This window comes from Pogoniulus pusillus, chromosome Z, assembly GCF_015220805.1.
Source record: "Pogoniulus pusillus isolate bPogPus1 chromosome Z, bPogPus1.pri, whole genome shotgun sequence".
NCBI classification, from domain to species: domain Eukaryota; kingdom Metazoa; phylum Chordata; class Aves; order Piciformes; family Lybiidae; genus Pogoniulus; species Pogoniulus pusillus.
In genome coordinates this window covers 75,727,783-75,754,284 of record NC_087309.1, presented here as the reverse complement: position 1 = coordinate 75,754,284, position 26,502 = coordinate 75,727,783, and the positions used below count along the sequence as shown (strand labels likewise).

The window sequence follows — 26,502 nt, the reverse complement described above, 5'->3', positions numbered from 1 at the left end:
CTGCCCCAGTGCTGCACATGGAGTCACAAAACCACTGTAGACTCAGAAAATTGAGACTTGCCAGGCTTGGGTATTTGGAGGATAAATAATTTCACTTCTCGTGACAGGTTAACATTAATCTGTTTAACTTGATTTGCACCCACCAGCACTTGTTTAAGCCTGTACCCTGCTCCTTGTTGATGTATGAGATTAGAAAAGCTTACTGACACTGTCCAAGCAGTTTGGTTCCCATTGAACAGCATGCTCCTTCAAAGTTACGGGAATCAGAACACAGAGTGGGAGAACTTCCCACCCTCAAGAGACAATTATCACTGTCCCCTGTCAGCACAAATTTCTACAATCTCTGAATAACAGACAGAAGGGGGTTCCTTGGAGGTCTCTCACAGAACTAAGTAATTGATAAAAAAAAAAGTTTAAACTCTAGAAGTAGCTCTCAGGAGTCTATTCCCTTATAACCATCACATAACAAAGTGGAGACATTTGTTTGAAAGTCATGATGAAGTCATACCACTTTTACGTAGTGCTTCATTTGAATGATCAAGAATCCAAAGTGGCTTGCTCTTGTTCTCCTGTAAAAAATCACTGTTTTGTCTTTTCTCATTTGCTGCAGATTCACAATACTAAACTGCATTGTTGTCACTGCATCTTTCATACAAAGTGAGATACAGTGCAGGATTACTTTCTTCCCATGTAGAATTTAAATAATGCATATCTTAGAGAGTAATGAAATAATGTATGATATTCAGCTTTACAGCACCAAATTATCAGTGTCACTGCATGTACAGAAGGTCAGTAGCACTGATTTTAACCCTGAAATGTGTGTTCCTCTTGCTGGAAAACCTATTTTGAATGCCTAACTGAGCACAATAAAAACGCAGTCTGGGTAATTTCCACTGAAATGGCTGTGCACAGATTTTAGCTGCTGAAGTATTTAATCAGGCCTTTTTGTTGTGCCATTGAATCTAAGAGCTGCATGTTTGTCTGCTTTGTTTTTTGTGGTTTCTTTCAGCTGCCTTTCTTCTTACAACCTCATCCATATTCCCCTATACGCATGCATTCGTACATCCATTTACAGACAAGACTGAGGCATTCCAGGGGTCATAGTTTCTGCAAAAGAGGTTTCCAAATAGGAAGACTCCCTAGGACAACCTATGGAATCCTTTCATATTGCAAATCACACCTCTCAAAACCTGTGTGACCTCCAGGACTCAGAAACAAAGACACAGGTGTCTAGGTCTGGGACAGACTGGCAAGGCAGTTAAGCCATGAAATCTCCTTTGCAGCACTGCAAAACCCTGCAGAAAACAGGATGGGTCTCTATGGGTCTTTAACCCATGCTGGATTTGCTAATACTGTCAGTGCAGGATGAGGCGTGAGAGCCCTCTCTGCCCTGGCCTCATTTCAGAGCCAGCGACGTTAAGAGATGCTATCAGTGAAGCCTTGGCCTTGCAGCATAGAGTTTGCCAATTTCTGCCTTTCAGCCAGGGTGATGGGCACTCATCTAACAGATCTCACAACTGTGGTCTGGCATGCAATTTCAAACGTATTAAGTATCATAGCCAACAAATCACCACTGTTCATCCATGGTGAGGTATGTGCTGCTATTAACTGCCATTTTGGAAGCAATAGGAGGAGTTTTGTGCAGCTTGCTGACTTATGTAGCAGTGCAGGTGGGATCTTTGTCGAAGTCATGCCCAGCATTCAGGAGGAACTGCCAGCCCTGGAAGAGCCCTTTGTGACCTACACTCCTCCTCCAGCTGTAGGATAAATGGTGGCTATACAGCTGCCCAGTGCTTCATTGACACAGATTAGGTGATGTGCCCTATCAGAGAGAATGATGAATTCATGGCATATTATTATTGGTAGTCAAATGAAACACGGAGCCAAACCAAAAATCTATCATGGTATTAATCAATATGAATAGGCAAGACAGAGAAGGATACAAGGCAGAAGAAAATGTGGAAGATACAAATTAAAAAATTACCTTTTTTAACACTAAGACCATTCATTATAGCCACTTGCAGGTTTGGATATCTTGGAAAAGTGAGCAAAATTACAGTCCTTCAAAAATGCTACAGTGAAAGAATCAGTACAGTAAGAAAAAAAGATCAGCTGGAATGTGCTTGTTGGTATCAAGCAAAGCCAAATAATTCACCCCAAATCAAATCCCTGTCTTTCATTTAAATTTAGAACTACTTCATTAACAATTGCTTCCTTCCACACTCATCATAAATAATCTGTTAGCATTCCCATTCACAGGGCTGAGAATCTGATCCTCTGCTGTCTAGTAGATAAATACATTGTGTATAAAAGCAACACAAGTTCCCTCACACCACCATGGCATCCAGTCTTTATCTGAGAGAAGAGTCAAACTCTTTGGAGGAGTAAGATTCAATAATTCTCCAAATTCTGCATAGTTGGACAGGGTTAGATGGTAACAGCAGATACATCATGTTGCAGAGAAATGCTACTTGATACTAAACCTCTGCTTGTTTCTTGTGTGCCTCTTTTTCCTTTCAATACCACCACCAACAAAAAACAATCAAAAAACCACACACACAGACACACATACACAAACCTAAACCAAACAAACAAACCCAACAACATTACTACTAATGAAATTATTTCCCTTCTTGAAATCTGTGATGGTTTGGGTGTTCCCAGGTCCCCCCAACTTTGGAAATCACCCAGACTACACTCAGGCGGCTCAGGAAATACGAATGAAGCTTATATTTACAGCTGGCACAATATACAAGTAGATATTTACAGTATATACAGTTATAGACAGAAATATACAAGGTAAAAGGTAATACAGAAACACAACTCCCCTCCCACAAACCTGAGTCCCCAGGAGGAGCTCTCAGCCACCCCTTCACCATCCCCCTGCCCCTCTCAACCTTACCCCAGTCCCAAGGAAGAAAAGAGGTTCAGCCAGGGGGTTAGGAAGCAAAGTGGATTAGTCCAAAATGGAGAGTGAGGTTAGAGAGATGCAGCTCAGCCAGCAGCCCAAAGAAGGGTGGTTATCTGTGTTTTTATTTCTTGTTCCCATACACCTCAGCAAGATGGTGAGGGAAGTAGACATCACCATTGTTTTCTTTCCACAGCCTGTAATCCAGTTCTTCTCACCAAAACATTCTAGCCAGCTTCAAACTAGCACAAAAAGAGGTACCATCCACAGGCCTCTCCTGTCCAAGAGAATTAGCTCACAACACAATATAGGAAAATTTGGAAATACTCAGAGATCTGAGGACAGACTAAAGAATTGGGATGTCTTCGCTTGTAAACAGAGGTTTAAGAAGGTTCATGGGGATAGCCTTCCAACAGAAGGGAACATTTATTTCATGTCTACGTCAGACAAATTAAAAGCTTCATAACAAAAGTATATCAAGAAAGACTGAAGTAAAATGTTAGGGAAACATCATCATGCACTGGAGCTGCTCACACAAGACTCAGAAATCTCCACTTCTAGAGATCCTGAAGACATATCAGGAAAAATACCTGTTGGGAAAGACGTACGTGTAGTTGATATAGATTAAGGGCAGGAGAGAAATCTCCCAAGCCATCTTTTAACTGTGGCTTTTGATAGTGACAAAAAATGAAAACCCTGAGTGGTCCTATGGAAAACACTTTGGGTTCTTTATTAATTTATCTCTGTTCAGAACTGAATAAGGCTTGCAGCTCAACAAGTATCAACAAATACATCAGTGAAGTACATATGCATCAATGCATTAGCAGGTTTTTCTTCCAGGCTGCAGAGTCAATATAGGTTTAGCCAGGTGAGAAGCACACCAATGATGAACAGATCCACAGACAACAGTGGGTTATTCTACTAAAACACATATTAATTCACTGCATTCTGTACAGACCACTTATGTTAGCAAGGTTTTCCTCAGGAGTTGTTTCTGAATAAATTGCATTAGTGGAAGTGTTAATTACATGACACTGAAACACAAACTCTTGTACAATTTATCAGGCACTCAAAACTGCACAACTTGTGAAGTCAACGTTGTCCTACTTTGAAAAATACCTTTCAATTTGTTCTCAACAAGCATTCCAGCTAACAGCTTCCCATTCATTTTTCATTTACAGCTGCACTAGCTAACCTTAAATGTACCAATCTGCAAAGAAGCAAAACTAAATGGTTATACGCAATCAACCCAAACATCACGCTCGAATTCTAAACAACATCTGCAGAAGTATAGTTTTTGCTGCTTACTCAGCTCTCACTAAGATGATCTTGCAGCCTTACTCAAGCTTTCTTGAACTTGCAGACTTAGATTGGCTCCTCTTCATCTCCAAACATGCCCTATCCTGGAAAAAAGGTTTTAAAAATAAAATCCGAATGCCCATTTACACTTTAAGGGGAGGGCAAGGGAAGGTGGTGAACTAACACTGCACCATTTATGTCTTATCAAGTAGTTCACTCTCTCCTTGGATTAACAGGCTTTGGGTCATGACGGCCAATGTTTCGTGCAGAAGGCAGTATCTGCTTTTCAGAAGAGGGCTGTTCTAAGAGCAGGAAGTGCTAGCACAGGCGACAGGCTGTCCAAAACTGTTCCTCAGTGAGCACTAAGCAAGAGAAAGCTTACTTCCCCTCCTGAGCATCAATGACTTTTTATTATAATTTATATTAGATTACTTAGCAACAGTGAAACTGATTCCTTTCACGTATTTGTCACAGAAGTAATTTCAATGCTTTTCTCTACAATCCCTGTCTCTAGAGCACTCAGAAACTACACACATCCTTGGCCTTCAGCAGAGATCATAGAACCACTATTTTGTGATTCTGTGATCATGAAATCATAGAATAGTTTGGGTTGGAAGTGACCTGAAAGATGACCTAGTTCTGATCCCTCTGCCATGGGCAGAGACACTTTCCACTGGAAAAGGCCCTCCAACCTGTCTCTAAACACTCCCCAGGGATGGGGCACACACTGATTGGGGCATCCTGCTCCAGTTTCTCACCATCCTCACAAAAAAGAACTTTTTTCTAATACCTAATCTAAATCTACCGTCTTTCAGTTCAAGACTGTTATCTCTCATCCCATCACTGCACTCCCTGATGGAGAATCCTTTCCCATTTTTCTTGTAGACAACTTCAGTGAAGTGAAACAAAGTGCTGGAAGGTTGCTATGAGGTCTCCACAAAGCCTTTTCTTCTTCAGGCTGAACAACACCAACTTTCTCAGCCTGTCCTCATACTGAAAAGCGTTCCAGACTCTTGATTTTCTTTGTGCCTCTCCTCTGGATCCATTCAAGTATGTCCATCTCGGTCTTACACTAAGTGGTCCCAGACCTGAACATGGTACTCAATACATTAGAATCATGGAATGGTTTTGGTGAGAAAAGACCTCTAAGATCATCAAGTCCAACCATTGACCCAACACTTTCATGGACATTAAACCATGTCCTGAAATCCCGTGTCCACATGTTTCCTGAACACCTTCAGGAACAGTGACTTCATCACCTCCCTGAGCAACCTATTCCAATGCCTGGCCACTTTTTCCATAAATAATTTTTCATGATATTCAATCTAAACCTCCTCTGGCACAACTTCAGGCCACTTCTTCTCATTTTATCATCTGATATCAGAAAGAGAAGACTGAACTCCCACCTCACTACAACCTCCTTTCAAAGAGTTGTAGAGAACAACGAGGTCTCCCTCAGCCTCCTCTTCTTCAGACTAATCCCATTTGCCTGAGGCACTCTCCCTAAGACCTTCACCATCTTTGTTGTCCTTCTCTGGACATGTTGCAGCAATTTAATATCCTTCTGTATTGAGTGGCCCAAAGTTGAACACGGTATTCAAGATGTGGCCTCACCAGTGCTGACTACGGGGGCATGATCATGTCCCTCCTACTGCTGGCCACACTTTTCAGATCAGGATGCTGTTGGCTTTCTTGGCCACCTGATCACACTGCTGGCTCTTGAGATAGCTGTCAATCAACATCCCCAGGTCCTTTTCTACCAGGCAATTCTCCAGTCACACTGCTTCAAGCCTGCAGTGTTTCATGGAGATGGTGTGACACAAGTGCAGGACCCTGCACTTATTTTTGTTAAATATCACACAACTGATCTCTGATCATCAACCCAGATCTCTTTGCAGAGCCCTCCTACTCTCAAGCAGATTAACACTCTCACCCAATTTAGTGTCATCTGCAAACTTACTGAGAGTGCACTTAACTCCCTCACCCAGATCATTGATAAAGATATATCTGCAATTTCGTAAAGCATTTGACAGTGTATCCCACAGCATCCATCTGGAAAAAGTGGCTGCTCATGGCTTGAATGGGTGGAACCTACTGGGTAAAAAAACTGTCTGGATGACTGGAACCAAGGAGTGGTGCTGAACAGAATTAAATCCAGTTTGGTCACAAGTGATACTCCTCAGAACTCAGTTTTGGGGCCAGTTCTCTTTAATACCTTTATAATTTATTTGCATGAGGGGATTGAATGCACCCTTAGTAAGCTTGTAGATGACACTAAGCTGGAGGGTACCGCTGATCTGCCTGAGGGTAGGAAGGCTCTACACGAGGATCTTGACAGGTTCCCTGCTACATGATTCCTCTTGTGCTGCAGATTGCTCCTGCCACCTTCTGCCATTTCCTTGTTCTTGCCTCTATGGCAAGTAGGAAAGTGACCTGCACTCATAGCTATTTGTACTGTAACAGCTACCAGAGGTGGTCATACTAAAACCAAACAAAGCTCTGGCTGTTTTACCACAGCAGGTTTGAAAATGGACACAACGAGGTTTTGCTGAAATAGTTGAAGCATCACTGTTGCTGTTCTTCAGGGCTATAAATACAGCATAAATTAAAAAAAATAAAATATATTAATATTTTATAAATCTAAATAAAAAATAAATAAATAGATTTTTTTTCAGGCTGCTTCACATAGTATTTTCAGAAGCTTCTGCTTCTTCATACTTCACCAAGTACTACCCCCCAGCTTTATTCCAAGGTATCTTCTTTATGTATTTACTCACTTCTTCCTTTATGAAGAGTTTTACTACTCTTGATCAATTTGCTTATCTATCCTCTCTTTTTGTGACATCTGGATTTCCTAACTTTGCAGCTTCCTATCACCTTGTAATATTCAGATCCTGATTACTCACATCACCTTCTGTGATGCCGTAATTTATATATTAGTATTAAAACAGCATTAGCACTACTTAAACTCAGTTATTTTAGGGGGATACTCACTTATTATCAGTCCAACTTCCTCTTTTACCAAAAAATCACTAATGACTGTTTCTTAGCAACAGATTTATCAGAACAGATTTGCATAGAAATCAAATATCCTCAAAAAGGAACTGCTAAACAAAGCTGACAACATAGTCTTATTCCTGACCACTATTAGAATCATAGAATCATAGAATCAATCGGGTTGGAAGAGACCTCCAAGATCATCCAGGTCAACCTAGCACCCAGCCCTATCCAGTCAACTACACCATGGCACTAAGTGCCTCATCCAGGCTTTGCTTGAACACCTCCAGGGACGGTGCCTCCACCACCTCCCTGGGCAGCCCATTCCAATGCCAATCATTCTCTCTGCCAACAACTTCCTCCTAACATCCAGCCTATACTTCCCCCAGCACAGCTTGAGACTGTGTCCCCTTGCTCTCTTGCTGGTTGCCTGGGAGAAGAGGCCACCCCCCACCTGGCTACAATGTCCTTTCAGGTAGTTGTAGACAGCAATGAGGTCCCCCTTGAGCCTCCTCTTCTCCAGGCTGCACACCCCCAGCTCCCTCAGCCTCTCCTCATAGGGTTTGTGCCCCAGGCCCCTCATCAGCTTTGTTGCCCTTCTCTGGACACGTTCCAGCACCTCAACATCTCTCTTGAATTGAGGGGCCCAGAACTGGACACAGTACTGAAGGTGTGGCCTGACCAGTGCTGATCACAGGGGAAGAATAACCTCCCTTGAAGCAAACACTACAAAGCAGAATAAAATTATTTTCTAATCTTTATGGATCTAATGAACTCATGTAGAACATCATCACTAACTGAAAAAGATGATAACATAAAACTTCCCTATTTATTCTATCTTTGAGTTGATACAAAAAAATAACCTCCTGCGTTCAGAGGCTGCAAAACAAAACAAATCATACATAGCAACAATGCTCACTTCCACGGGACTGGGTTCAAAACTGGAGTCTGCAACACTCACAAAAAAGCAGGTCTCTAAGAACTAGACTGCAAAAGGCCGAATCGTGCACTTTGCACTTGCACAAAAAATGCACACCCTCACTTCACACATATCAAGTAACCAAGAACCAGACTTTAGCATAGGAACATAATCACTTAATATTTAGTTCTCTGGAGTCCCCACACTTATACCATAATTTCAGTAAACTCGACGTTTTTCATCTTCAGTCTTTAGAAAGAATCCATTTTCCCTGAAGATATTTCTACTCCTTACTTGACTTTGTCAGTTTTAACTATTTTATTTAAACGAAAGTAATGCACCACCATCCAACTTAGCTAGTTTATAAGAAATGTCATGAAATGGAAATACCAAGAGTCTAATTCCCTTCATCTTAATATCAACCAAGAGTAATGTATGGAACTGGTAACGGCACAAAATCCCTGTGAACAATAGTGGAATCTGGACTGTTGTCTTTGTATTAACAATGATGACAACCTTTTTGGCAGATGAAGTCTTGTGCTGCTGTGACACTTGTTTGTGTGACTGAAAGGCAGTATCTGTAATAAATGGTTATGTATCAATTATGTTAGGAATGGGTTAAAGTAACAGATCTATATTATTCCCACAAGGCAATGCCAAAAAGGTAATTGCCCATATTTGTACCACTACATTACAGAGAATGACAGTTTCATGTCTTAATGTTTAACTGAAAATCTATAAAATCCATTTCTCTTTCTTGCTTAGAAATTAAAATAAAAGTAAAACTTGAAATTGCAACTCTGGTCATGCTCAGACAAAACTCCCACTGAAGTTGGTGGGAGGGAGGTTTGCCAGGAAGAGGATAAGATGGTACAGTTTGCTGCATATTAAAGAAATGCAAAAGCTATGGAGCTACATTTTCATTATGGTACTGCTGGACCATTGAAATTAGTAAGACATTGTTCTTCCACCTTTGCAGTCATAAGGACTTGCAGAGGATAGATGGATGTGAGGTGGATAAGCTGGCTAGCTGGAGAGCATTTAACACTGGGCTGGAAGCCAGCAAAAGTGAATCCCTCCTGCAGTATCTCCTTTCCCTGTTCCTCTTTAAGGCTCAAGTATAAGCAGAAAAGGGGCAAAGAAACAAGCCTGGATCCTTAGTAAACAGCACTACTTGGAGGCAGTGAAGCACACTCATCATCAAAAAAACCCCTACCAAAAGCCATCCACAGTATCTAGCCCTGTGAGCATGCCTGGACACACATCCCTTTGGGGAGCTTTAAGCTGGGCTCTGTGCCACAGAGATAAGACATCTCCGAAGAGTGATGGCAGGAAGAAGCTAACACTTAACAGCTTTCATTTGGCTTTTGCTAGGGGCAGCTGGACCAGAATGGTAGCCAAAGGAGCCTGTTATCTCTAGTGGGGTACTTGGCTATGCAAGAAGGTATTGCACTGTCTTTGACAGTTGCACCCTCTCCTTGGGCATGTTACCTTGATACATACAGAAGCCATTTTAAAAATGTACATGGCTCACCAATCCCATGGTTGGGACAGTTTTGTTCTCCAGCGTAATTTCCAGAAGCACTAGAATTTGGTTTGTTAAGGCAGCAACAATTTCTCTCACTTTACCAGCAATTTCTCCAAACACTTTCCCATGTTTTCATAAAGTGGTATCAAAACCCAAGGAATGAAGATACAGCACCTTGCAACACATAAATTATACAATCAGATTGCAAAGTGAAGTAAAAATTAAGTCCTGAGCTATTCGCCTATTTAGATTTTTATGAGGAAGCAAGGATAATGTACAGTGTTGCCATAGATGTCATTTTTAAAATTAAACTTAATTTCCAGGAGTATGATTACAACAGATTTCTGATGTTTTGTATCACTAGCAATGCCATCTGGCTCCAATTTAATTTCAAATTGCCAAGCAATTATTGCTATAAAATTACTTATTATTCATACCCAGGGATATCTTTTATAATACTTAATGAAAAAAATGCATGCTTAGAGACCACCACCACTTGAAAAATAAAGATCAGTAATAGTACTACTGATTCAAATACCAGCATAAAGACCCTATAAGGTCCTGAAATTAAAATAAGCTGGAATGTTGATCTAAACCGATTGATCTGGATTACAAGGCAAGTTTCAAAGTATGTATTATACATAAACTCATTCAAAACTAGTAATAAAAAATTACTTTATTTTATTCATAACTCTCTCTTATAACTCTGTTACTAACCTGTAGCTGTAAGATAGAGCATTATTTTACACCTACCTAATCTTATTAATTTTGTAGGAAAAAAAGCCCAAATGAACACAACAAAAATACAGACAAAGACAGATCTTACACGGAATATGGCTATTATGGATTAAACATCACAAAAGCCTCACAGTTTTGGAATTAAAGCTGCATTGCTTCATTTTGTTGGCATTTCCTTTTTATGTTAAAAGTCTGTCAAAACTTAAGATGTTTACTCCTACAAATGTTCATAGACAGCAAATCTCAAGCTTTAAAATTTACCATTCCCAAACAGTTAGGAGTAGTATTCCCTAGTAGTAATAGCAGCATTACGAACAGCAATTATTTAAGTTGGTCTCTAGGCTGATGCGAGTTGGTTAAAGGACCTAACTCACCTTTCTCAGATTCTACTGATTTTAAGCTACTCATAGTTTTGCATCCTATGCAGATAGATTCACTCCTGAGTAGACTGATCTGTCAGCATTTTACAGCTACATGGACTAAACCTAAACATGATGCAATGGAAGACCTGTGGGAATCAGGCTACACAAGCTGAGCGCTTGCAATTGTAATGTGTAGGTAGCAAGGACATAAAGTTTCAGAATGCTAAAGAAAGCCACTTGTACATGACTCTGGAACTTCAATGCAATACACTTACAGCTTTCTCTAGAACCCTAAAGCAGATAAAATTACCTAAGAGAAAGATTTGACTCCAGGCAGGAAAACACATACATCCACAAGTGCTGAGAGAGCTGGCTGATACTGTTGCTGAGTCTCTCTCCCTATCATCTTTGAAAGTCATGGAGAATAGGAGAGGTGCTTGATGACTGGAAGAAAGCAAATGTCATTCCAGTCTTCAAAAAAGGCAACTAAGACCCAGGCAACTACAGACCAGTCAGCCTCACTTCCATCCCTGGAAATGTGATGGAGCAGTTCATTCTGGAGGTCATTGCTAATGACAGGGAAGAAAACAGGGTCATCAGGAGTAGCCACTACAGATTTACCAAGGGGAGAGCTTGCTTGACTAACCTGATAGCCTTCTATGAAACCATGAACAAATCGGTAGATGAAAGAAGAGCTGTGGACGTTATATACCTTGACTTCAGCAAGGCTTTTGATACTGTCTCCCACAACATCCTCGCAGACAAGCTTGGGCAATATGGCATAGATGGATGGTCTGTGAGATGAATTGAAACCTGGCCCCACAACAGAGTTCAGAGGGTTGTCGTCAGCGGCACAGAGTCGATTTGGAGGCCTGTAGCCAGTAGTGTTCCTCAGAGATCAGTACTGGGTCCAGTTTTGCTCAATATCTGCATCAACAACCTGGATGAGGACAATGACTGTACCTTCAAGCAAGTTTCCTGATGATACAAAACCTAGGTGGGGGTGGCTGACAGCCCATCAGGCTGTGATGCCATCCAATGAGACCTGGACAGGCTGGAGAGCTGGGTGAAGGCAAACCTCATTAAGTTCAATAAAGACAAGTGCAAGGTCCTGCATCTGGGGAGGAATAACAACAGGCACCAGTACAGGTCGGGAATTGCCCTGCTGGAAAGCAGCTCTGTGAAGAAAGACCTTGGAGCCCTTGGTTGACAGAAAGTTCTGCATGGGCAAGTAATGTGCCGTGGTGGCCAAGAGAGCCAATGGTATCCTGGGGTGCATCAAGAGAAGTGTGTCCAACAAGTCTATGAAGGTTCTTCTCACCCTCTACTCTGCTCTGGTGAGGCCACAGCTGGAATACTGTGTCCAGGTTTGGGCTCTCCAGCTCAAGAGAGACAGCGACCTGCTGGAAAGAGTCGAGTGGAGAGCCATGAGGACAATCAGGAGACTTGAGCATCTCCCTTATGGAGAGACACTGAGTGCCCCAGGTCTGTTTAGTCTGGAGAAGGGAGGCTGTGGACTCTCCTTCTCTGAAGACTGTCAAAACACATCTCAATGCATTCTTGTGCAGACTAGGTGATCTTCCTTTGGCAGGGGGGGTTGGACTTGATGATGTCAAGAAGTCCCTTCCAACTTCTAAAGTTCTGTGGTTCTGTGAACTTCTATCCATAACAGCAATGACAACAAAAATCTCAGATTAACAAATCTCCCTGATTTTGCAGAGGAATACAGTTCCTATGTTCTCTCTGGGGTCAGAGTCAGGATCCTGGTGAAACCAGGCAGGCATCTGTACAGACTTCTCCCCTCCTGTACATGCAGATTGAATCGTTATGAATGCAGCAAGCCAAAAATATATTTATTTTCTCTATTAAACAAATAAATTTCTCAGTAGCATGATTTATGGTACCCAAAGCAAGACATGCTCATCTCCAAGTTGGGAAAACTTCACAAGTTTTCCACTTTCCACCCTCCTCCTACAGACCATCAAAATCCCTGTAGTTACACTGATAACAGGATAACTGAAGTGTCTGCCATCAATCCTCTGCTTTGTCTGCCAAAGGCTGCCCCTTCCTGGCATGAGTGTCGGTCCCCCGGCAATTACTGATCAAACTGCTATCATGTGGGCCATCTATAAATCACTAGTGGTTAGAGCTGCTCTCACCATGGGCAAAGTTCAGACCAGAACCCAGGAGTGAAATGCACAGAGCTCTGCAGTTAGGAACAAGTGACCCTAGAAGCAATGCCATCACATCCTCATGACAGATAATAACTGCCCCTGGGTTCCAGGGTAGTTAAGTTCAACAGTAACAGGGTTATATATACACATAAGGATACCAACAAAGTTGCATCAGGGAATAGAAGCTTGTTAACCTATTTAGTAAGGAAAAACAGCTATGATAAATCTTTGCCTTCCTCTTAAAGAGGCACATGGTCACTCATAGTTTTTTTTTCACGCAATGATGAACAGTGGTGAGTGTGACTCTACCTGGAAAGGGATTATGCCAACTCTCGAAGGAAAACTAATGCTGACGTAGAGGAAAAGGTAACCATTACTACCACACCAGCTGGTCTCTGGGCACTCTGCTTCAAAATCAACACCTCAGTTGCCTAGTGATTACTAGAGAAAGGAAACAAGCAATTGACAGCCAGCTTACCTGGTTTTGAGTCATACTTTCATAGGAAAACAAATGCAAAGTTTATGATTTGTGTCATATTAAAACCCATACACTTTATATGTGCTGAATAATGAGACACCTGAGCAACTAGTGAGTTACTGCTTGTGTGGTAAAAACCTTCATGAGGTCCATCAGGGACTGAGGTATCTATCATTGGGCTACATGGTACCCAGAAGACGGACTTTAACAAGATATGAAGACCCTTGAAATACAACAGGCCTTTAATCTTTCCAAGAACATTTGAGACATTTAACAGGAGAACCAACTTCTTATGACTGTGCACTGATTAGTGAACATGGAATTGCTGAAGCCCTACCAACATTCACTGTGAGACCATACTGGGCAAAGAGTGTGACCTCAGCATCATGCTAGGTCTCCTAAGGATGGACTAACACCTGCTACATGGCATGCATCCTTAGAAAAAGAAAGAACTCTGGTTTAGGCAGTAAGATCTATGCTGGGACACCTACTGGACTAAAGACATTACAAAAACTCCTTGTGGGCTGACAACAGACCGATACAAGTGCTACTGAACCCTTTATCAAAGGTTTATATAGAACTACTTTTTTTCTTGGGTCACGTTCACTGAGGCAGGGATGACACATGCATTCCTGAGGCAACACCAACTTCAACGCTAGAGATGCTGAAATTGTACTAAAACCCTTCAAGAGGAAAAAGTGGTGACTTTTTACACTAGTCACCAAGAACATATACAACCCATCTGGCTGCAAAATGTTTCACCACTTTCTGCTCTCTGACTTCTCATGCCTAATAATCAATATTAGGTATGAGAATAATATTAAGAGTTATTAAGGAAATACGATCTGTGGTGTCATTGATATGTGGTCCCCAATGCAAACTTTCATCTCCTCATTTTCCATACCAGCATTCTTGAGAAGGTGTCACAGTTAGAACAGCCAGTTGGATATTTGGCTTCTTCTGAATGTGTAAATAGCACAGCACTCCTATGTAGCAAGGGTAAGTGCATGCATGAATGACACTGCACATCGACATCCTAACTTATTCCAAGACACTGGAATTTTACTGATCGCAGCTGCAATGTCTTACAGACCTATACCTGAAGTTTGCTATGATGAAAAATGAAGAAATGATAACTGCATCATAAAAAAGGCATAATGGGGGATCTCTGAGATTGGAAACTACACTAGAAAAGCAAGTAGCTTAAACAAAAGGAAAAAAAGAGGGGTTTAAACTAGTTTTTCAACTAGTGCCATGGTCTAGTTGACTGGATAGGGCTGGGTGCTAGGTTGGACTGGATTATCTTGGAGGTCTCTTCCAACCTGGTTGATTCTATGATTCTATGATTCTATACAGAACAAGCCATTTATGTTAAACACAGTAAAATGCTGCGCATCAAACAATAACTCCAATGTGAATTAATTTTCATCTCTCTTTCAAATGTATCTTTTTACCTTCTTTACTCACTCTGGTCTTTTATCATGCATTATGAACTGCAGTTTTACATTTTGATAAGTTTTATTTTAGTTGAAACTTTATTCTCTGCCTATAGACCTTTATGACATCTGGCACCTTTACTGTTAACTCTGCTCTGACCATGAAAGTTCAAGAACTCTGCTTAGTAACACAGAAGTCAAACAAAACAGTACCATTTAAATCTAAAGTGTCTTTCACCTTCAACAAAATACCCAGAGAGCACTTAGTTTAGAAACCTGCACACTGTAGTTGCTTTTTATAGGTAAAAAACATTGCCAAAAATGTCTTTTAGTAGAATTATCTAAATATCAGAAACCACAATACCGTGACATTTTACAACTACTCTCATGAAAGTGCAATATAAAAAGAACTGCTTATTATGTGCTCTGTATTTTTGCTTTAGAGACTGATTACTAACATAATATCGAATGAAACATCAATTACTCAACCTGAAAGGTGATCTTTAAGTTCATTTTACTTTTGAAATACCTACAGAAATGTAAAATAACCTGTGCAATTAAGTTTTTATTCTTGCAGTATACCATAGACTGAAATACCAGTTCTTCAAGATACAAGTGTCTAACACATGCTGTTTGGATTTTTTTCCTCTCACACACACACAAAATATTTCTCCAAGAATATTGCTAAATTACAATTCATGTTCACTAAAAATTGAAGCCTTGTTTGCATTTTTGTATTAATTTGTATTATTAAGAACATCAAAGCTTTGTGTTTTCTCATCCTGTTGAATCCCTAATTTCCTGGGCAGTGTAAATGGCTATCTCCTCTTTTGCCTTTACGCTGCTTCATTTGTTGATCGTTACCCCTTTAGCCTGGAGAAGAGAAGGCTTCAAGAAGACCTTATAGTGGCCTTCCAGTATCTGAAGGGGGCCTATAGGAAGGCTGGAGAGGGACTGTTTACAAGGTCTTGTAATGACAGGATGAGGGGTAATGGGTTTAAACTGGAAGAGGGAGATTCAAATTGGATGTTAGTGTTAGGAAGAAGTTCTTTACAGTGAGGGTGGTGAAACACTGGCACAGGTTGCCCAGGGAGGTTGTAGATGCCCCCTTTCTGGAGGTGTTCAAGACCAGGTTGGATAAGGCCTTGTGTGACCTGTTCTAGTGGGAGGTGTCCCTGCCTATGGCAGGGGGTTGGAACTGGATGATCTTTGAGGTCCCTTCCAACCTAGATCACTTTATGATTCTATGATTCTGTGTTTCCTCTAAATAGTGAGCACAATCAGCACAGCTTACTTGAGTATTTAATAAACCAATTGGTTCTACTTTATGTTCTAAGTAGATAAAGTAAAGCTTGATATTGAAAACTTCTCATCCTCTGATCAACAGCCTAGCATGCAGTCATTTGATCTGAATACACACACACACACACACCTGACTGAATGTACATTAAACACACATACACAGCTAAACAGAAACCCAGCAAAGGTGTTTTTTAAATCAGGTAGCCACTCAAGCTGCTATAAAATCATAAAGAGTAGAATCTCACTATTTATCAGGGGAACAACAAGTAACAATATCCACATTTATAGCAAGTAACGGGTGAGGAACTTGAAGACTCATGTATTTATTAATACATTGCACAATTACTAATGAAACACTAGAGGTGATCACTTTACAGAAAAATGAAAGACACAATGATAATGAATTATAACATTTTATTGGCCTGTTAAAACAAGGAGTTTTTTAGGTACAGATTATCCAAACTGTTAAAATAGTACTTGGTAATAAAAACAATGATTGTCTATTATTTGTGAGAAGTATAAAACAGTTTCAAAATTAAGAATTACAAAGGAGAGAAAAGAATCACAGCTTGCTGCTGATGGATTACAACAAACAATTATTTTGTATTATGTGATGTTCTGTTACAGCAAGAGGCACTGTATCATGTTGCCTTTTTCAACATGTGAAAAACAGATTCCAGTACAGAATGCTTAAGTTCTATACTTTGATACCAACAGAGTGACTAATTTCTATACTTGAAATCTAAGAAAGACCAAGAATCACAGAGACTGAAAGGCAGTACAAGACATTTCAAATGTATCTGCCAAAGACTCCAGAGCTGGATTTGTGCAGCATGTGACAGCCCAACTCTGCTGTCGCTCTAGTAAAGTCATGTCACCATTCTAGGTATCCTAGGGCAAAAACCTCCCAGGACAGAATTTAGATTAATACTCTTCTTACCCCCTTTCTCTCCCCTCTCCGGAAAAAGATAGGCAGGGGAATTAAAAGGGGTAAGCAAGATAACTTGCACAGAGTTGGAAAGTAATCTTTAACTGCAACAGCTACAACCATAAAACAAAAGGTATTAAGGGGAAAGGGATGAACAGAGATACAGATATACACAAAACCAAATTGCAGATGCTGATGGATTAGGCCCAACCATGTGGCAAAACCTGCAAAAACTGCCCAATAGGCAGGAAGGTGAAAAGCTAGAAAGAGAGAGGGAGCTCTCTGGAAGTTCCTGCCCCTTAAATAAATAGCAGACAGGAAAAGACAGGGAATAGCATGATCTGGTAAATCCCACCTGCCCACGAGTGCTGGATGCTTAGAGTCCATTAGTTAACTCTTAACACAACGAGTCACTAATATCAATGAAATACCTGTGTTAGAAAAAAATCAGAAGGTTTCTTTTTCCTGTTTCATAGGCGTGTGCAAGGACTAAGCTGTACAGTGCTTACAACAGGGAAAAATCACAGCCATCTCAAGAAGGCCATGACTTCAGCCTCTACTTGCTTGAGTATCTGACAGTTCCCTGAAAACTTACATGGCTGTTATTCCAGCCAAGGAACAAAACTACAGTAAAAATGTGCATGCAATGAGGGGAGTTTCCTTTTGTATTAACAACCAGTCTGCCTATCTACACTGCTGTGAGATGCTGCCTCTAGAGACTATGTGGGAATTGCCCTCTTCAAAATGGAAGCAGTTTGACCTCACACTGCTTCTGACTCTACTCCAGGCCAGGACACACGCTTGTCCACTCCTTGCAGCTGTAAAAACAAAGCTACTCATGAGAGGATGTTCTGGAAATTAAAAGGATATGGCATGCCCCTGTCAAAAATAACACACTCTAACATGGCCATTCAATCTCTTTTTTTTTTTTTTAATGAAAGTAAGTTAACCTTGAGATGAGTCTTCATGTTTGTGGAACTACACAGCTATATTCATTTCAAATAATGCAGGGTTGTTTGTTGGGTTTTTTTTTATTCTCACAGTAGATTTAATTTGTACATACAAGAGGAAAAAGAACAAATGGATGCCAGCCTCAAACGTTTGGGAATATATATTCCCACGGTAGTGGGACAATTAAGTGGGCTGTGAAACATGTGAAATACGAAGTACCAATGTTATTTGGACTCCCTATAATGCTGTATTTATAGTTCTCAATACTTCCAACCATCTGTAAACCTTTGCTGTGGAGATTAGGTAATAAAATCTGGCACAACATGAGTCTACATTATAATCTGGAGTATTTCACACCATTGTGATGGCAAAACCCCTCAAAGGGATATTCAGACTGTGTATTTGTAGCCTATGAAGAAGAGCATATACCACAGCTCATGGAGGATCATATTTAGCTCTCTCAAGAACAGAAAACAGCCACTGCAAACTGGAACGAATGGAAGTTAGAGAGAATTATGAGTAAGGAGAAAAAAATATTAAAGACTTTCTAGAGCTTTCTTTTGAAATGAACATGAACAAAATGCTTAGGTGTTCAATCCATTAGTAACTTTCAAATTATAAATAGCTGGGAAAAAACAGCTGAATTGAAAAGATGTCAAAAAGGACATTTTTTCAGTCTGTGTAATAATGGCTTCTAACTTCACAAATTATTTGCAAGCCTTTTAGCTTTCAAACAACTGCAAGTGCAAATGCTGTTCTTCATGCTGATGACAAATCATCAACGTATCATGGATGGATGGGTGAAGAGACCGAGAAACTGAACCTCTGTATGAATGTTGTTGTGTAAAGAGCCTGTAGGAAGTATAGTGGTGATTCCTACATGTCAGACTTCTGTAAGGTTTTTAACTCTGCATTTTTTTAATTAGGGATTGGATCCATCCCGGGAAAGAAATAAGACTGCTAGTGCTTCTGCCAGCAGTCAAAAAAGAGAGAGCCATTCCTGCAAGAACTACTTGAAGTACAATTGTTTTCAACTAGATGTCCAGAGGTTTTCTCAGCACATTCTGCTGCCCACAAGGATGATGTCTGTGTGTCCCCCCAAACAAATGGTCTTCTTCACTGCTTTATAGGAGATTCAGGCCGCAGAAAACTGGGGACTGCCTTGCACAAGGTAGGGTACCCAGACAACACATACACTGCCATGCAAATGTGTCACAGCAGCTTTCATCTTCCCTGGCACTGAGCTCCCTCAATTCCCATCAGAAAAAGACATGGTGCCCAAACACCCTTCTGCAGCTACGGTCTTGGCAAGGGCCCCCACCACACCTGGCATGGCAAGCAGCTACAGGCAGCACAACACAGCACCATGCTCTGCAGCGGATCACTGCACTTGTATGCAACACAGACCTGGCTATGGGTTTAAACTTCCACCAAATGCAACACAAACAGTCTTAACAGACCAATCATACATCTTGATTTACACTGTAACACCCCCAGCTGTGTTTTCCTCTTGAGACTCACAACTAATCTGTCCATCAAACTCTTCAACAGTTGATCTCAGTACTCCTCTGAGTATATTAGACATCAATTTAAAATAAATTCTGGTATACACAAACACCTTCCGCAGAACACTGGAAATGCTTTTTAGTGTGATGTCTAGCACAGTGAAAGAAAAATAGCAAGTCTGCCTTTAGACATTTTATAGCCTTTTTTTATTGCTCAGTGAAACAATACAGAAGCTTTTTAATATCAAATCCTGGATGTTCATCAACTTTTACCACATTAATGGTGCCTACATGATTCTTAGTTTGAATCTCAATTTATTTCAAGGAGGTCAGGAACTGGGAATTAGTTAAGCCCTTTTGTAAAACAACACCATTTGGGCAGATCAGAATCACCAATCTACAACCAACATCACTTACAATCAAGCTGAAAGATAGGAGATTACAGGTATTACAATTTCCACATTAGAAGTTTATCTTCCTTACATTTAAGAGGCTTTGTCCACATACTGAAAAGAAATCTTTTTAGGAACACATAGTCTTTTTTCCATCAAGCATTACACATCTGCAAAAATACATTAGTAGTAACAAACCATGTGCTGTAATCCATAAGGCTCTGTGAATATCTGCACCAAGTAATAGCGCACTGAGTGGCTAATATAAAAAGATACAGTACAAAATATGTAAGAATACTATTCTATTCTATATATATATATGTATTTCACTGGTGCATAAATCAGTTGCAGTTTATTAAAATTACCTCCACGGTTACATGAAATCCAAATTACTACGTCAGTACATGGTGAAATATCTGAAGGTCAAACCTGCTCCTACACCATAAAGATGAACTGCAAAGTGCTACAAAATAAATTACAAAATTATGTAAAATCCCCAATCAATTACTGTGCAAGTTTATGCATATAAATACTATGAATCAGAAAGAACTACCTTTTAAAATTAAATATTTCAAAAATCAACTGCCAAATTCCAGCTTCACAAGTTTGCTTATTCCCAGCCTAAAGGAAAGCATTCAGATTCTCAACTCATTTATTTGGCAATAAACTGTGGATATATATGACTGAAATATGTTGACTTTGTTCCAGCAAAACTTCAGACTCCAATCTGGGCTACTGGGTCAAGCTCTGCTCTTGATCCAGCTTACAATTTATGTAATTCCACTGACTTTAGTTAAAATATTGCTGATCTAAAGAATTCTCCACTGATTTAGAACCAGCTCAGTGGCATCAGGTATTATTTCAAGACAAGAGATTATAGGTAAGCAAGAATTCTGAGAAGAATAATTAAAAGATAATTAGGAAGCAGAAGAGAAAGTTAGTATCTCTCTAAAATAAAAGAGAGAGATATGTCCACATAGACTTACAGAGGAAAGAAGCAAATATTCTAAATATTGTTTCTACGGAATAGCAGAACACTTGTTGACATCTAACTTCAAAGAGGAACTGTGATGGATATCCTTAATTACAGCCATCCCTCCCCAGATTACCACAGTATGTGCAGGGCAACAAATACACCATAATTCCTAGGTCATCAGTAGACTTCCAGCTCTGTCCTCTTCTTTAATGTGGGGAGAAGAACACATCTTTGGGACAGATTTTGGAAAATGAAAGCAAGAACTTCAGCAACTGCAATTCCCCTTCCATAGTCAGTGTCAAGAGAAAATAAATTTCTCACTACACAAGCCTAGAGGAATGCAAATTCGGGCCTATTTCTTGACTAACAAGGATATGTTGAAAACTTCAGCATAGCAGGAATAAGGAACTTGGGTGTGAGAGATTGAGGAGAACGCAAGGAAAAAAAATCAGAGTAAGACTTTTAAAAGCCAAAGGGCAAGCAATGCGGGGATAAAGAGTCACAGAGTCAAGACAGTATTGTAGAGAGGGATGATGTATGTTGTAAATGATCATCACAATAGAAAAGACAACAGTGTTTCAGTGAAAGAGTGAAAATAGCTGAAATTTAGAAGCAAAAAATTAGTAAGAGCAAAGCAGGTCAGACAAAACAACATAATATCTTCTTTTTAACTAAATATAATTGCCAAGAATTAAAATCAAACCATAGCTCATAAATGTAATCAAAGCACATAGAAATGCAAGCATCTATGCCAGTCCTTTGTTGCCAGTCTTTGTAGCTAACTTGTTTAAATAAAAACCTAATAAGTCTGTCTTTTATTATTCCCTAAACTGAAAATATCAAGATATAAACTCAAGATAGGTAAATAGCATGAAAACGAATGCCTAGCACTGTATCTAAATGCAGTCACTACTCTTACAAAATGCTTGTGCCTTTGCTTAGCTTCGCTTGTTACAGTATACTCTTCTCAGAAAAGAGTAGGCTCTTCACTGAAGTACACTGAAGCATACTATGAAGTATACTTCACAGTTAAACACCAACAGTTAAACAGGCCTATAAGTATACAGTCTGAAGGATCAACCACATAGTGCTGTTATTCTTGTTCTTGGCATTCCAGCTTAGGAAAGATTTGTACACTTACTGATATCTAAGGACTACCCTGAACAAGAATGGCATGCATTGAACTCAATGTGCGTGTGTCGACGTTGGTTCAATACTTAAACGTACTAATAAACACTTGCCACCTTTCTCCACACAGCTCATACTTTCCATCCTCCTGGTAAAGTCAGTGGAACCACATACTTAAACTTGCAGGGCCAGCTCTGCAATTTACTGCTTTAGGATTTAAGGTCATACATTGAAACTACACAAAAACTCTAAAGATGTGAGCATTTCCACTAAAATCAATGACGTGTACAAACACTCAAATGAAGCACACGTCAAAGTTTTGCAGAGCTATTAATGCAATAAAATAAAAGCAACTTTGCAGTTCACCTTTGATAAATACTACTTATAAAAACATTTTTTTTTCCAGTTAAGTTCAAACAGAAAAAAAATGACAGACAAACCAATGTAATGCAATTTCATCTCAATGTCATTTTGGAAGACACAGTGAGGACAACACAATAGGAAAAGTGTCATAGCTTATTTCCGGACTTTCTTGAATGTTATAGCTGCCTCAAGGCTTGGCTTAGCCCTGCTCTTGCAAAACAGCTACGGATTTGAAGATTTTTCTACAGTTCTCCAAACACAAACAATGTCTAAATGAGAATTCCAAGGGAGATGGCACTTCAGTGGGCAAGACAACTGTCCACTCCCTAGTGTGCAGCATACAGCTTCCACAAGCTCAACAGCCCCTCTCTCATTCTTTCCTTATTTCATTTACCCATCCAGTGGGATCTTATGAAATAAAACAAAACCTAAAAGAAACAAAATAAAATGTGAGAAATCATGCAAAAAAAAAAAAAAAAGTTCAACACAAAAATTAATACAGGAGTCCAAACACAAATGAATATTTGACAATTACAAACATAAACATAACATGCATTGAAAGCATACATAAAATGTTAAATACTCTACACAAATTTATGAAAGTGACGACATTAGCTCTCTTTTGTGGCCAGTGAATTTACTTGTTAACTAAAAATTTACAGGCCTGTTACTCGACTGTCTTTAAGATACCAAAATATTCATACTGAGCTGTAAGCAAATAAATCAGAAGTTCTCCAGAGACTGTACTATGAATGGGTCAGAAAAAACTGTTAGGTGTTCTGCTTTGTGCAAAAGTCTATGGTGATCAAGCCCAGATGCACAACTAAGTTCTCTTCCACCTGGTCCATTAGCTAAGTGAATGGAACTCCACTATATGGTAGAGTTATTGTACATTCAAGACCAAGTTCCTCAATATCCTTTGTTTCATGTCTTTCAGTCCACATCATACTTCGTGCTTGCTCAAACAGGCTCCTGCCCTTAATGTCATTAAAATTACTTCGTAATGGCTGAAAAAGGTGCAGCTAGGGAGTAGCATTAGTTGTCTTTAAAATGGTTGTTTCTAAATAGCAAGAAAATCTTAAAACCCAACAGCTAAATAATTGGATGGCACACTGGAACACAAGTGAAAACCCGTAAGTACTGCTCTGTTCTGAGATGAAGGAGAAACTAATACTCCAAACATGACCTCACTAAGTCTAAGAACTTTAAAGAAGGCTATGTTTGGCCCTGTGTGAAATCCACCTATCTGACTCTATAGCACAAATGCTTCCTAAGACAGCATTGTCTTACCTAGTCTCCTGTTATCTGATGCAGTTGAGTTATTATGTACATCACTGTTGACAGTCACCATTACTTGTTCTAATGACATTTGAGAAAAAAAGCAAAAAGGTGAGAGTTGCACTACTATCCTGCAGATGTACATTTTATCAATAGATTTAGTTTGGCTGGTTTTGTTGGCTTTGTTTACTTTGCTTTAGTTAACAAACAGCAATTCAGAGACAAATCTTGATTTGCCTTAAATGAATGGGACCTTATCAGTTTCAAGAGAAGTTGAATTTGTCTGTTGGTAGTTAAGTAATAATGACTAATTCATTTACATTGCATTTTCTTACTTGTTCTAACCTTGAGGCATTCTTAGTACTTCCACCCTGAAAGTCAGTAATCACACATTCATAAGACGAATATGCTAACTTCCAACTACTGTGTATTTCAAAAAGGGTGCGGTAAAATTCCTTTTCTCTGAAACAATTGACAAGATTTAATGTAAGCTGTCAAGACAAAACAAAGGAACTTGGCTAATTCTCAGGCAAAAATATAGCGCCAGTTGAAGTCAACACCATTTCTGACCAGCGAGGCTTCTGCAGAGGGACTATTTTTACCTGGAGAAGAGGACTCCAGGCTAGACTGACATTGGGAAGATCAGTTCCTTATGGTCATATATCCACATATAACGGTAAGTATCACAAGAACTTCTAAGGAACACTCCATTAATATTGGGATCTTTGCTCTTACTAAAGCTTGTATCATTCATGTCCTTGCTACTTCTACTGCCCCCTCTCACATCCATAAAATATCTTGAATTGTTTTCCCATACCATGAAATTCTCAGTGGCAGAATTCAAAATGAAAACCATGTCATTGAAACTCCAGTTCATTGCACATATTAATATCATAGCCCTAAAAGCCTTCTGCAATCCCAAGAAAAACACACAGCTGTAAAATACATTGACCTTCACAACTGTATATGCATATGTAGCAAATTCCACCTAATAGACTCTGAGGAAGACCAAGGATCCATTTCTGCACCATGCTTCAAAGGTGGCAGGTTTTTCCAGGTCTTTCTGCAGTACTGAGTCGCTGTAGTTAATCACTATTTCCTAAGTAATTTTCTGAAGGATGTTTGAAGTTACAGGTTAGACAGAAAAAGAAAAGTATTATCAGGGGTTTGAATTGTAAAATTGAAAGCTACTGCATGGTTGCTACACTCTCTTTAGATTTCCGAGGTCATTCAGACCTCCCCTGTGGAATTTTAGTTCTCAAACCTGTGAGTCTGCATACATTCTTGGAGACTAAGCCAAAAGGCAGATACATGTATATACACAAAGAAACACATCTACACCACACTTTATAAAACAAAGTAAATCACTGAAGTGAAAGCTTTCTGGCTTCTTGGTTTTTTCCTTACCTGTCTACTCCAAAAGCAGTGGAATCACACTGCTGTGTTTAAAGTCATCTCTGAATTTTCATATGAGAAGCTGTTAACTGATTAAGTGCTATTTAGTGCATAGTATGTAAAACATAGGCAGACAATAAATCTGCTTATATTCTGAGCTGCATCTGCATCTATGTTAGTAATTCTAATAGCAGTCAACAGTGATGGCCAGAACAACCAGTACGGACAAGACCCAGATCTAGGAACGGAGCATTCTAGGAGTCTGGAAGCCCACAAGGGAATGATGCAAATTTTGTTGAAGGCACAAGAATCACTCCCATTAAATACAACTTTTAAAGAGAAAAATGTTTAAGAAAGAAAAGAAAAAAAAAATCAAAAGGAAGTCTATTGGCTCTATTCACTGAAATATGTAAAGTAACAAGGTAAAGCATACAGAAAAAGAAAGGATACAGAAATACAGAGTAACTGCAAGGGTGTGTGGCAAAGCTAGGAAGACTCTGACAGCACACTGGCGAAATGGAGCAGGGAATGAAGAATGAAATATAAAGATGCAGAAAGTTAGCAGAAATGGTTTCTTTTAATGGTTTCAGAGAAATCAGAAAAGGCTACAAACCTGATAACTGTACATTAAATATCCTACTATTTACAGTCATCGAGCTAATAAAGGTGAAGTATTATGGGCAGTGGGTATTTAGAAAATTATTTCTCTTGCTCTAATTGGTAACATCTCATCTAGTTTCTCAGAGATAAAAAGAAGTCAGTTAGGCAGGTTGAGGCACAGTCTGATTTTGGCTTGAGCTGCTACCATGCAACTGTATTCTAAGTTTAATATCGGTTTTAAAAAAACACTGCTGTTATGCAAGCTGCCACTCAAACTTGCAGAGGAAAGTACACTAAAGAATAAAAATAAGAAAGTTAAAATAAAAATGGAAGAGAGAAAAAAGCCATCCATCTTCCCTGTGCAAGAAATGACAGAAATTCATTCATCTTGTAAGAGAACATTATGTATCTGTCTCTCTCAGATGCAAATGTGTCCAAGACAATAAAGAAAATAATGAGTAGTTTAAAATGTAACCTGCTGATGCTTTATTTTCAATATCAGCACTTCATTCAGAGAATTTTGAAGTGAGCACTGTATTCATTATTATTCTTAAAACAAACATTATAATGATTTTTGCAATACACTACTCTGGGGACATCAGATTTAAGCCGAAGTGCTCTCCCCAAAAGATGATGTGCCACAGGAAAGCGTAGAATGAATTATGTTATTAATCTGGATACAGTCAAGCCAACAACGAGGACTCTTTTTAATCCTACAACTGACTATTTGGAACAATCACAGCTGACTACCTCACAAGCTCTGGAGATCCACATCTCAGATACTGGATAATCTGTAACTTCTAGGAGCTTACTCTCATTGAGCACTGGATAAGATGCCTTTAAGA

General features: G+C 39.6%; 1 protein-coding gene across 7 annotated transcripts in view; it reads right to left on the bottom strand.

Annotated features, from left to right (window-relative positions):
* The window catches only part of NTRK2 (neurotrophic receptor tyrosine kinase 2), a 227,066-nt gene that overhangs the window by 102,579 nt on the left and 97,985 nt on the right, over positions 1-26,502 (bottom strand). For 2 of the 7 annotated variants that reach the window (XM_064140075.1, XM_064140078.1), the window contains 2 exons: positions 23,675-23,743; positions 19,710-22,812 (listed from right to left, as the gene is read on the bottom strand). The exons of 3 other annotated variants lie outside the window; for them this stretch is intronic. In XM_064140075.1, coding sequence (XP_063996145.1) covers positions 22,775-22,812; positions 23,675-23,743 — 107 coding nt within the window. In that variant the 3' untranslated portion in view covers positions 19,710-22,774. Of the gene's footprint in view, positions 1-19,709; positions 22,813-23,674; positions 23,744-26,502 lie in introns of those variants that run through there. 2 more of the 7 variants (XM_064140076.1, XM_064140079.1) reach the window with 1 other exon arrangement.